The sequence below is a fragment of the Zeus faber genome (assembly GCF_960531495.2).
Source record: "Zeus faber genome assembly, chromosome: 20".
NCBI classification, from domain to species: domain Eukaryota; kingdom Metazoa; phylum Chordata; class Actinopteri; order Zeiformes; family Zeidae; genus Zeus; species Zeus faber.
This window is the reverse complement of record NC_137207.1, coordinates 3,038,990-3,051,803: the sequence shown is the minus strand read 5'-3', so window position 1 is coordinate 3,051,803 and position 12,814 is coordinate 3,038,990. Positions and strand designations below refer to the sequence as shown.

The 12,814-nt window shown below is 42.3% G+C and overlaps 1 protein-coding gene across 1 annotated transcript in view; it reads right to left on the bottom strand.

The window, feature by feature from the left end:
* Positions 1-304: 304 nt before the first annotated feature.
* Positions 305-12,814, bottom strand: part of vstm4b (V-set and transmembrane domain containing 4b) — a 30,174-nt gene continuing 17,664 nt past the window's right edge. The window contains exons 3-8 of the mRNA XM_080020904.1: positions 6,577-6,630; positions 6,197-6,304; positions 5,866-5,899; positions 5,327-5,451; positions 3,281-3,345; positions 305-2,572 (exon numbers count right to left, since the gene is read on the bottom strand). Of these exons, the coding sequence (XP_079877030.1) occupies positions 2,447-2,572; positions 3,281-3,345; positions 5,327-5,451; positions 5,866-5,899; positions 6,197-6,304; positions 6,577-6,630 (512 nt within the window). The 3' untranslated portion in view covers positions 305-2,446. The remainder of the gene's footprint in view (positions 2,573-3,280; positions 3,346-5,326; positions 5,452-5,865; positions 5,900-6,196; positions 6,305-6,576; positions 6,631-12,814) is intronic.

Genomic DNA, 12,814 nt, shown 5'->3' with positions numbered 1-12,814 from the left:
ATGGGTGCCCAACCTCGTAACATATGCCATACGCACGACTTTTAAAGTCATCAGATGGCTGTACTGTTCACACTACAAAACTTTATGTCTGGTGATTGGGAATCTTGCAGTAAATCTACATGACTGATCGCTGGCAGGGTCACACATTACAAGATCTTTCACCAGGAGGAATCCTCGACGAGTCTGTCAGGTCTCCAAACGACTTTTTGTCACGGAAATACATACAAGAATTGACACCGGAAATGACACAATACTATGCGCAGGACAGGATTATTTCTTTTTTATTAGATTACAGTTAGCGGAAATTACCAAAAAATAGCTATTAGCATCTCACCTTTTGCTTTGATACAGTTCAAAATGCATTTTAAAAATGTGCATACCTTTCTTTGTGAAAAGAGGGAAAAAAAGAGAATTTGTCTTTCTTGAGAAGATTTCACATTTCAGTGTGTCCATGAATGTGTCCATGTGTTGTCCGAGTATCACACACACACACACACACACACACACACACACACACACACACACACACACACACACACACACACACACACACACACACACACACACACACACACACACACACACACACACACACACACACACACCAATGGCCACGGATTGTACCACATAGTGGGGGGGACACAAAGAGGGCGGGAGGGGGGTCCCATTACGCACGGTGCTTTTTTGTTTAAGGAACCTTAAACAAAGGAAACGGCACACAATAAAGTACATGTAAAATTAAAAAAAACACATTATCATTATTAGGACGGTGTCTTAGTGTGTTAGGAATGAAGCATGGGGACGAGCCTCGTTCAAGTTCGAATTGGCGGAGGCGGAGATGAGCGAGCAACACACACTCATCATGTGGCCACAAACAATATTGATAGGCTTTAGACATTATTGCCAAAGTTCTATTACTGTAATACCTGGCATAGACGTTCTTGCCAAAAAACTTTTTCCATAATACCTAAAAGTGGGGGGACAAAAAAATCCCGGTGTCCCCCCTACTCCGGCACAATGACACACACACACACACACGCACACACACGCACACACACACACACACACACACACACGCACACATGCATACACACACGCACGCACGCATTCCTCAAAAGTACAAAAATGAACAGCAGATGTGATAGCAAGTTAGCAAAGGGCTGAATGTTAATGTGGGCAGAGGTCAGAGGTGAGAGAGAGAGAGAGAGAGAGAAGGAGAGAGAGGGTGTGTGTGTGTGTGTGTGTGTGTGTGTGTGTGTGTGTGTGTAAAAGAGCAGAGCAGAGTTCACACATGTGGTTCTCGTTAGCGGCCTCCCACTGAGGACAATTTGGTCCGGAGGACGCTTTCACAGTTTCAGGACACTCTTTTTTTCACCCTTGAAAAGTTTGCTTTGAGTTGTTGTAATCACAACATAAATACAAGTTCCTATGAGATGGTGGAGAAGGGGGGGGGGGGGGGGTATGGTGCCTTTGTGTCTGGGTTTCAAATTCGGTTTGTGAGAGAGGGAGAGAGAGATCCTGTCTCGCTTTTTGCTTTTCCACCCTCAAATCCAAAAAGTCGTCAGATGGAAAAAGAAGGATAAGCATTTTCGCACTGATGCCGACAGTTATATCGTCAGTGTTGATGGTATTGATTTTTTTGATTATTTTTTTTTTTTACAAGTGCTCTTGGTAGGATGACCCCATTTTGAAACTCCCATATATATATATATATATATAAATATATACATACACACACACAATATGGACAAACCGGGGAGGTCTGCTCACCGTAGCTTTTGGATGCAAAAGATTACAGCTCACGCGTGAAAACAAGTTTGCAGCTTTATGTATATAGCTATGGGAGCATGCGTTTATGTGCTCTTGCAGGGCACATAAACGCGTTTGTGTAACTAACACACCTGTTGGTGTTGGCGCCAGATAAAAGGGCTAGCGTGATAAAGAGGAGGGGTGGTGGGAGGTAATCGCTGCCTTAATGTCAACCTTCCACAGCTGCAGCCATTTTAAACTGCAACCGACACACACCAGACAGAAGGCAGATGTGAAGGTTGATAGGAGCAGTAACTTGGGATGAAACTTGTGTGCCAACAAAAGGGGCCATCAATACTCGAGCACTGAACAGATTTGTGTTTCCATTTTTGTGCCATTTAATACTTTCTGATGGCAATTCCTTCTGCCATACATGCTTGTCCATTACACAGTGGTGAAACTGCTTTAAACAAACCATACTTAAAATGACCTTTTCGCAGCCTAACAGTATAGTTAGGTCAAGGAAGATACAAGCTCGGTAACAGTATGAGGGAGAAAAAAAAAAAAATCCATTGTATTACTGTTGCGGATTAAGGACAATTACAATACACTTGGCGTACAAAGCAATAATACAGATTATAAATATACAGTACTTTATACAGAAGCCACAATTAATAGTGGTGCGTTTGCGCTCCCTTCAAAATTGCCTCTCTTTGAACAATATCTGTGCGTACACCGTGCCGGTGCACGATGTCTTGCTCTCGGGCAGGGGCTTCATCAGCTCCAGCTCTGCATAGGTCAGACTTTCCTCCGCTATCTTTGGCTGGTAAAGGGGACAAAAAGTGTACAAGTATGTAGGACAGCGGGGAAAACTGCATGTAACACAGAAATAGCAAAATTCCCAGCTGCAATTAGTGAGAGATTTTTTTAAATATATATATATGTGTGTGTTTATATGTATACTGTATGAACTGTATGTTCTGTATGTCTGTGTTGTGGTTAGCGTCATATGTTTTTGGAATGGGAAAAAAAAACAAAACTGAAAATCTCCAAGATAATCCTTGGTTTACAACCCTGGTAGCCAAGACAACTATAAAAATAAAAAATAAAAACTGTCAGCAAATTACCAACAGCCCTCGGGATGCACACATACCGTGTAAATGTCTTCATACTCGTAAAAATGTGATGATACCTTATCCAGACATCAATGTAAAGTGAAGATGTGTTGAGTTCCCAGTTTCATGTTTTATTGTGAGAACTCAGTGATGTTTGACCTTGTTTCTACTGTATCATACAATAATACTAGCAATATAATAATTATGTCACTGAAAATAAAATAAATAGTACACAATTTTAGCGACTGGTATTTACCTTTACCGACTGAAAATTTCAAAGAATGAATATAATACTAATATCAGTGTTACAAAAAAGTGAGCCCCAAGTGAGAATAGGTCTTTAACCATTTATACTGCAGTGCTGAAAGCCCAGACTGTGTGTTGAGATCCAATCAAGGAAAGAGGGCGGTACTCACCAAAAGCACTTTCCTTGGTTGCTGCTTGATAAGTTTTGGTTTCCGCAACTTGTCTCCAATGGGAGCTGCAGAGAAAAAATGAAAGCCAACGGTTTCGCATGGAGCCTCTGGAGCCAAATATGATTGTCTCAATCAAGACCCCTCCAAACCACAGACACAACAGACCCTCCTTCATATGTTTTTAAAGCTGGGTATACATTTGACCTACCTGTACCAAGTTAAGATAGTCGGCTAAATATTTAAAGTGACAATGGGAGTGAAGATTTTCTAGATGTGCGTGAACTGATGAATTACCTATCAAAATGGGTTTATGGCGGCTTAAGAAACAAAAGGCAGGCACAAGGAAACACTAAGGCTGTAAAAAGAGTCTGGAATCTGTTCAAATACCTCCGTCAGAGTATTGTCAGTGACTATTCATAGTGATGAAAGGTACGACTCATCTTTAAGATTCAGTTTTTATGAGTCACTCAGTAAAAAGAGTTATTTTCAGACTTGTTGTTCATCTGTTCAGTTGATGTAATGCAAAGTTAACAACTTACTCTTACTAGTTGACTCTTATTGCGAACCAGAGTCAGAAGAGTCAGTTGGCTCTGAGTCGTGAATGGAATTCTAACACAAATCATTTTATTATGTCAAAAGTATTCATTTTTGTTGAAATGCAAAGAGTAAATCCGAAGCATTCTAATATGAATTATTCCTTTCTCTTTTGCTTTGGACTTAAATGTATTCCTCAGTAATTATTTTTAGTTTGTTAGTCAAAGATTCACTCTTTTGACTCTCGAGTTATTTAAAGGATTTATTCGTGTCAGGATTTATTTGAGTCGTTCAACGTGTCACTACTAGCAGGTCATAATAATGATCACAATTAGACATGTTTCGGACATTTTTATTGGTTAAAAGGATAGTGGCCTGAAATTTGCATTGTAAAAAGTGTGCCATGGAAGTAAAAATGTTGGTAAACTAAGTACTACGTATTGATATAAGTATTGACTGTACATACAGACACTCTGGTGAGAAAGGCGAGGCAGCGTCTTTACCACCTCAGGCAGCTGAGGAAATTCCAGGTCTCGTCAAGGATCCTCAAGTCCTTCTACTCTGGAGCAGGGGAGAGCATCCTGACAGGCAACATCACTGCCTGGTTTGGGAACTGTACTGCCCAGGACAGGCGGGCCCTGCAGAGGGTGGTGCGTTCAGCTGAACGTACCACTGGAACTACCCTCCCCCCCTTGCAGGACTTACACCAGGAGGTGTAGTAGCAGAGCCCGTAGGATCATGAAGGATCCTCATCACCCCAACAACGGACTGTTTCAGCTGCTGCGGTCAGGCAAGCGCCTCCGCAGTCACACAGCGAGAACAGAGAGACTGAGACGGAGTTTTTTTCCGCAAGCCATTAGAACTGTCAATGCTGACCTCACCAGGGGTCCTAACTGAGCCACACATATAGGCTCCACTACCTACTGTACTGTATGTAGCATACTGTACCGCATACTGTGTCACTGTTCAGGGTTGTTCCTGATGCCGTATTGCTGCGCCGTACTGCTGTATACTGTGCTGTATTATCCCAAGCACTACCTCACCTTATTCACATTCCACTTTAATGCACATATCTGTATATACATTATTGCCTATTCCATATACATAAGCATAATCCCTCTATCTATTCCATTTCATCTCATTTTATTTTATTGTATTTTATTTTATTCTATATATTTTTATTTTATTCTATAAGTATTCAACTTACTGTATTACATTTTAGGAGTCAGTTAATTGGTCTATTAGAAGGAAATTTTTCCTAGGACATATTGTGTATTATCACCGGGTGCGTTGCATTACATTTCACTGCATATATGTGTGAAAGTATGTATATGTATGTGACGAATGAACCTCTTCAATCTTGAATCTTGAATCTATACTGGCTAGAGTGTTCAGGGACATTTTTTCAAAGTTCCTTCTTCATTTTTGGTATGCTGGATATATAAAATATCATATTGCCACTGTCCATCATATTGGCACAAATTGGCAACATAACCGTTGATGCCTGCGTACCTTTGGCTGGTATTTCTGGAGGCGTGTCCTCCTGGTAATGTTTACTTATTTTCTTTCGGTACCTCTTCTCTTTCTTCGGCAAGTCGGGAGACACACTGATCACACTGGTAACTGTCTCCCCAGAGCTGGAGGGGAAAACCAGTTTAGATACTCGCTGTGACTTTATGTACTGTTCAATTCAATTCAAAGACGGGAGGTGTATGTGTATTTTTTTCCATAGTGTGACTCAGCAGATTGCGAGTAAATAATGTAGGAAATACCATTTGGCCTGATTTATGGAAAGTTTTGTGTTTGGGGAGATCGGGGAGATGATTCTCAGGGCGATTGGAAGTATTTAGCAATCCTTGACATTACAGGAACTCTTCTGATTTGATTTCATGGCTGAAATATTGCATAACACAGCTTTGATTGACTTTGCAAAGAACGTCGTCGAACAGGGAGATGTTCATTAAATGCATGGAATCATAACATGCTGTAGGATAACACACACCAAAAAAATATAACTCAAAGTTAAGTAAACTGTCATTTTTCAAGCTTACCTGTTCTGCTGACTTTTGACCAAGTGATAATTGTCTGCATGGAAAAAAACTAAATGAAAAACAGATTCAGACATAAGGAAGGACAAACTATTCTTGCATAATGGCATTATGTTCATTTCAAGCGAGCTTGAACTTGAACAAGCAATAGCTGTTTATACAGTGTATTGTTATATGATTGTATAATGTGGTGGTGTAGCAGAGATGAGTGGAGCTTTTGGGAAAAAACTAAAGGAAACGAGGAAGACTTTATTTTCCAAAAGGAGGGTAATTTGAAAAAACACCAAACAAAGAGGTCATTGGGTATCGATGAAGATGATGGTGCACTGCTGACCTTTTAACCTCTGCTTCTTCTGTATGTACTGGCACGTCACCGTCACGGTGAACATGCACATACACAGCAGGCCCACCGAGCAGATCAACACCGCGCAGATGTACACGTCTGTAAAACACACACACACACACACACACACACACACACACACACACACACACACACACACACACACACACACACACACACACACACAAGTTTGACCTAAGATTTATTTCAAAAGTAGTGCTTAGTTATGAGTCACTTTGACAGAATCGGAAACAGTCCACATTTTGTCTGAGTATGAAAGGTAACTATAGCGTGGTTGGGCTATTTTTGTCAACCAAGCACTATACTGTCCACATACACACGTGGTGAAAATAAACAGAAACACGTCTTACCTTCAAATAAGCTCCAAAGGCTTTCTTTGGCCTTGGTGGCGGGGAGAACATGCACTGAATAAGGAAAAAGAGAGGGGTGTGGGGGGTTAGGAATCAAGTAAGGTCCATGTTCATCGCTTGTGGCTTCCCAGCCACTTGATTACACACTGCACAGTTTAAATAAAGCTAATTGTAGGAAGACGAAGGAAGAAGTTGAGGTTTGTTTGACCTCGTTGCCATGAGCGCTTAACTTAACGGTATCAAATGTGTTATTAGCAAGTGTGAAAATCTGGGTAATTCAGTCCGCAAACATCTCAATGAGACATTAACGTGAATTTTTAAGAAAATAGTTGTGCTGAAAAAAACCTCAAGAATGAACATTTACTGTAATGGGAATTCCTGTAGCAATGTGTCCAAAACGGCACCAAAATATGTTCCCATGCTCCTTGCCTTGCCCTGCAATGTTATAACATTTTTACTTCTCCACCCTTGCTGACCACACCGGTTTTAGCACTGTGTTGTACCTCCTGAGCTGGTGGTAACAAGCTGGTGGGGTAACACCCACTGATGGAGGCCATGCCAAAATGTCACAAAACCGTGAGCAGCTGATGACAGGTGGGCACTTGTCCAGGCTACAGCCTCGCCTACATGCAGACAGAGTTTTCCAGAACTTTCACTGGATGACTTACAAGTCTGTCAGAGTCACGCAGTCTCTAATTTGCGATGCATAACTTGCTTTTTGTGAAATAGATTTAACTTGTATGGCTACCCACAATTCTACATAACTATTTCACTCTAGCCATGGTTAAATATTGTATTGTTTGCGCAATGGAAAGAAGTCTTATGATGAGTCATATTTCACCCAATTTCCTACATCCAGAAGAGTTTATGTTTGGATCAGGCAGTCAATGGTAGCCTTCAACGCACAATGGTATGGGAGTCATTGGGTCCAATAAGTCTTCTGCATGGTCATAGAACGGCCAAGGACTTCTTCGTCTTCTTTTTTCTTCTTTCGGCTGCTCCTGTAAGGTGTCGCCACAGCGGATCATCGGCCTCCAATACCTTCTGTTCTGCGCATCTTCCTCCCTTACACCAACCACCTGCATGTCCCCCCTCACCACATCCATAAACCTTCTCTTTGGCCTTCCCCTTTTCCTCTTGCCTGGCAGCTCCATACTCAGCATCCTTCAACCAGGGTAACGCTCATCTCTCCTACACACATGTCCAAACCATCTCAATCTCGCCTCTCTCACTTTTCCACTAAACTGTCCAACGTGAGCTGTCCCTCTAATGTACTTATTGTTAATCCTGTCCATCCTTGTCACTCCAAATGAAAATGTCAACATCCTCAACTCTGCCACCTCCAGTTCAGCCACCTGCCTTTTTGTCAGTGCCACCGCCTCTAAACCGTACAACATAGCTGGTCTCACTACCGTCCTGTAGACCTTCCCCTTCACTCTTGCTGGAACCCTTCTGTCACAGATCACTCCGGACACTCTTCTCCACCCACTCCACCCTGCCTGTACAATCTTCTTCACCTCTCTCCCACACTCTCCGCTGCTTTGGATGGTCGACCCCAAGTACTTGAACTCATCCGCCTTCTCCACCTCAACTCCTTGCATTTTCAGCTTTTCGCTGCCCTCCCTCCCATTCAGAACAGCCAAGTACTATGAAACCATTTTACAAGACCTGGTGCACCCTAGGGTGCAAACGATGTTCCGTCACAATAATCTCTCATGATGTTCCCACACACAAAGTTAAACAAATTCAAGAGCAGCTTTACATACACCTAAATGCAGTAAACCTTCTACCATGGCCTGATCTGAAACTCACTGAAAAAAGTTAGGGATATTTGGCTTTTGGGTGAAATTTATGGAAAATGTAAAAAGTTCACGCTACAGTGATATTATATCATGAAAGTAGGGCATTTAAGTAGAAGCGTACAATGGTGATTTCCTCATCTCAAACAATTTATTGAAACAAAAGCCAACAACAGTGGTGGGTTTACCACAACAAAAAATGTCAATGTCTCAATAACTTGTCATGTGCCCTTGACCATCAATTACAGCTTGACAACAACATCTCATGCTGTTCACAAGTCGACTTATTGTCTGCTGAGGCCTGGCCCCCCACTCTTCTTGAAGGGCGGCCCTCAGGTCATTGAGGTTCTGGGGTACAGAGTTACGAGCCTCTACACGGTGACTCAGCTGATCCCATAGGTTTTCTATGGGATTCAGGTCTGGAGAAAGTGCAGGCAACTCCATTTGAGGTGCCCCAGTCTCCAGCAGCCCTTCCCTAATGATGCAACCTCGATGAGCTGGAGCATTCATGAAGCGTCCATGCGTCCATGAAGATGAAATTAGGCCTGTGTTGTTCATGCAGGGGCACAATGGATGAATGATATTATTCAGGTAGTATGGGCTTGTCACTGTACCATTCACAAAGTGAAGTGCAGTTCTGTATTGACTAGACACACCTGCCCACACTGTAACACGACTACCACCAAAGGCTCGTCTGGTGATAACAGTGGCTGATGCATAGCACTCTCCTTGACGTCTCCAACATTGTTGGCGGCCATCATTCCTGCTCAACGTGAATCAACTTTCATCAGAGAACAGCACTGAGGCCACTGGTTCGTCGTCCAGCGTAAATGCTCCCTGGCCCGTGCAAGACGATGATGCCTGTGCCTGGTGGTGCGGTCAGGTACCCTTGCAGGTCATCTAGCACGCAGACCACGCTGATGGAAACACTGATGGCGGGGGACGGTAGCTCAGGAGGTAGAGCTGGTCGTCTAGTAATCTAAAGGTTGCTGGTTGGATCCCAGGCTCCTCCTGCTAGCATGTTGTAGTGTCCTTGAGCAAGACACTTAACCCCTAATTGCTCCTGATGGCTGCATCCGTCGGTGTTTGAATAATTGTAAGTCGCTTTGGATAAAAGCGTCTGCTAAATGAAATGGTCTGACATGACACTTGGGTGCCTCTCACCTCCCTTAAATGTGCCTGGAGTTGAGTGGCATTCATCATCCGGTTCCACAGGGCACTGTTCACAATGAAGCGGTCATCAGTGTGGGATGTGGCCAAACGACATCCACTTCTATGCCTTTCTGTGACTCTTCCAGTCTCTCTGTTGCAACCTTCTGATGACACTCTAAGCTCAGTGGCCACTTCCCTCTGACAACATCCTGTTTGAAGCCTCACAAAGGCAAGGTACCGTTGATCAGTTGTTATGTGTCATCTTGGTCTCACAATGTCAAAATGTGAACAACATTATGAAGAGGACTGTTTAAATACCAATTCTAATTGAACCAGGAAATGTATTGGTCAATTCATGGATCAAACACCTATTGTGAATTTTGCCATTCAGCTCCTTGTTAGAGAACAGCAAGTTGTGCAAAAAGTATTGAAACATTGAACAGTTGGACATGTGCATTCAAAAGTTTAGAGAAGGTCAAATTAAGTTCACCTGTAAAGGTTATAGTGCATTTTAGGTTCATCCTGAAATTTCACCCAAAGGCGAATATCCCTAACTTTTTGTGAGTAGTGTGTATACGTACATACATAAATACACAAACATATATACACATACAAACACACATATACACAAGTGTATATCTATATATATATATAAAAATAAACTAAATAAATAAAAAATAGAAATAATAATAATATAAATAAATATAAAAAAATAGAATTTAACTTAGTGAAAGGTATAATTTAAAAGTCGAATTTAATTGTGAAGAAAAAATGTGCCTTGTGCATTGCCATTCAGAGGAGGAGTTTCCTCTCCTGGCAGAGGGGAGTCATTGTAGGTGGCTATTGTAGGTGGGGGGGAATGACCTCCTGTAATGGTCCTTATTGCAGTGGAGCTGAAGGAGCCTCTGGCTGAAGACACTCTGTTGTCTGACCAGTGATGTGATGCAGCGGTTCTTAAGAGCAACGGGTCACCCTATTTCTCATTATGTCCTCAATATTCTTTCTTCTTTGAAACAAGACAAATGTGTAATGGCCATTTCCAAGAACTCCCGTATCCTCTGCAGGTCCTGTTGCTTGGGATTCTATCCCTTTCTGTTAAACCACTAACTCTAAGCGCTTAACTGATCACACGCTATGACCTACATTCTACAATTCTTCTGGAGGGTCGAGCCATAAAGATCACCCCCACCTTCTTTTGAGATTTACTGGTCTAGAACTGGGCGTGTAATATTACTCAGCTCACTTTGAGAAAACTTGTCTTCTATCTCACTGAAAGAAACCCCAGCTAATTCCTTCATTCTTTTTTCACTTAATTGCGGTAACTTTTTAACTTTTTAAAGACAACAGTAGCAGAAATCCCTAAAGAGCTTTCCAAACAGCACAAAAGATGGCTTTGTTTGTCTAGGAAGGGATGCAAATTTGTATCGCTCTTCTCAGCTCTTTCAGAAGGGCAGCTGCGCATGCTGGAATAATTAGAAGCCAGATAAATCTGTTATAATGCACGCCATAATACCGCCCTATCTCCATCCACAAAATGTCACCCTTTGATAAGTGAATTTTAAAGGATGGGGCAGGGGCATGGGCGGGGGCGGGGCGGGTTGGGGTGGTAGTGAATTCTGCTGTGGCGGAAACGCTCTGACAAACTGCCCCTTGTTTGTTTAGCCACAAACATGCATTTCTAAGGGTCCTCTGACTCTGTCTGTTGCCTTGCCCCCAACAAACACAATGCTGTAAATATCAATAGTTGCAAGTGGATTGCTGTTGTGAATAGTGAATGACAATCTTCTGTAACTCAGTGAGCTATGGAGCCAGCTGGAATCCTGCATGATGTCATTGACTGAGGGGGTTGGGAGGGGGCACTAAAAACTATGCTAGATGACTAGATGACTAAACTAAGCCTCCAATTGACGTGGGGATGCACAGATACCACCATCGGGTATCAGGTGGGATACTCTGTTCTTGTACTCTGTGTTCGCACTGAACGCTACGATATCTAAAGCCGTACCATATTTCCTCAAATATAAACCAATAGTCAAATAAAAACCCAGCCTCTAATAAATCCAGCGTGTGTGGTCTACACAAACAAAAAAAGCTTGACTCAAATACAGACCAGGGGAATAACTGATCAAAGCTGTTCCTGCAGAGATCTGCTCCTAAACAATGCAAATAGTGGCACGGTGGCGCAGTGCATTGCACTGCTGCCTCACAGCAAGAAGGTCCTGGGTTCAATTCCCGCCTGGGGCGCTGTTGGCACCGTGCTCCTGCGGGTTATCTCCCAAATAGGAGACTTTCTGTGTGGAGTTTGCATGTTCTCCCCGTGCTCACATGGGGTTTCCTCCACCTCACGTCAGTAAGGACCCCCCTCAAAAACATGCACACATCATTGTCTGACCAGCGATGGACACTTATCACCTGGTCCCCGGGCGCATCTACATATGCTGCCCACTGCTCCTGGCTGTGGCCCTGGATGAAGGACAAGCCAGGATGGGTCAAATGCAGAGGAACCATTTCACCGGCCACCATCCAAAGCATGCGTTGTAGTGTGGTGTGGTGTGTTGTGTGACAAATAAAGATTGTTTCTTCTTCTAGAACAGTGTGTTTTTATTGTAGATGTATTTAATTGACTCAATTTCCTGCCGCTGTGTAACAGATTTGTCCCAAGAAGTCTTGGGGCAAATGCCCCGCTCTGAGCTCTCTCGCTCTCTAGTGCTCCAAGCGGAGAGTGGTGCATTAAACAATAATTCCACCATTGGCTACCACGACAAGTGTGGCTACTAGCTCTCTTTTTTCACCATACATGTGCTTGCATGGCATGGCACAGAGGTTGGAATTTTGATTGAAAATGCATACTAAAATATGATCAAATATACTTATTAAACAGAGGGAATTAGATATAAAAACCGGCCTCTTATATAAGCCTGCTTTCAATAAAAGACTGGTACCCTCTGAAGTTCAGGTAAATAAAGGCCCGGTCGCTGGTAATTTGATGTGGTTGCAACAAATTACTATGAAGCGCAGTCATGTTATTTTGGATTTTATTCAAACTAAGCAGCAAATTAATTGGTTACTACTCTGGATTGGCAAGAACTCAATCAGAATCAGAATCAGTTTATTTCGCCAAGTACATTTTCATATACGAGGAATTTGACATGACGAGAAAAAATTAAAATTGAGAAGTAAAATAAAAGAATTAAAAAAAAAAAAAAAAAAAAAAAAAAAAGCCAAATATACAGACATTGTCAAATATACAAAATAGCCAAATGTGTAGAAATATACAGAATATACAA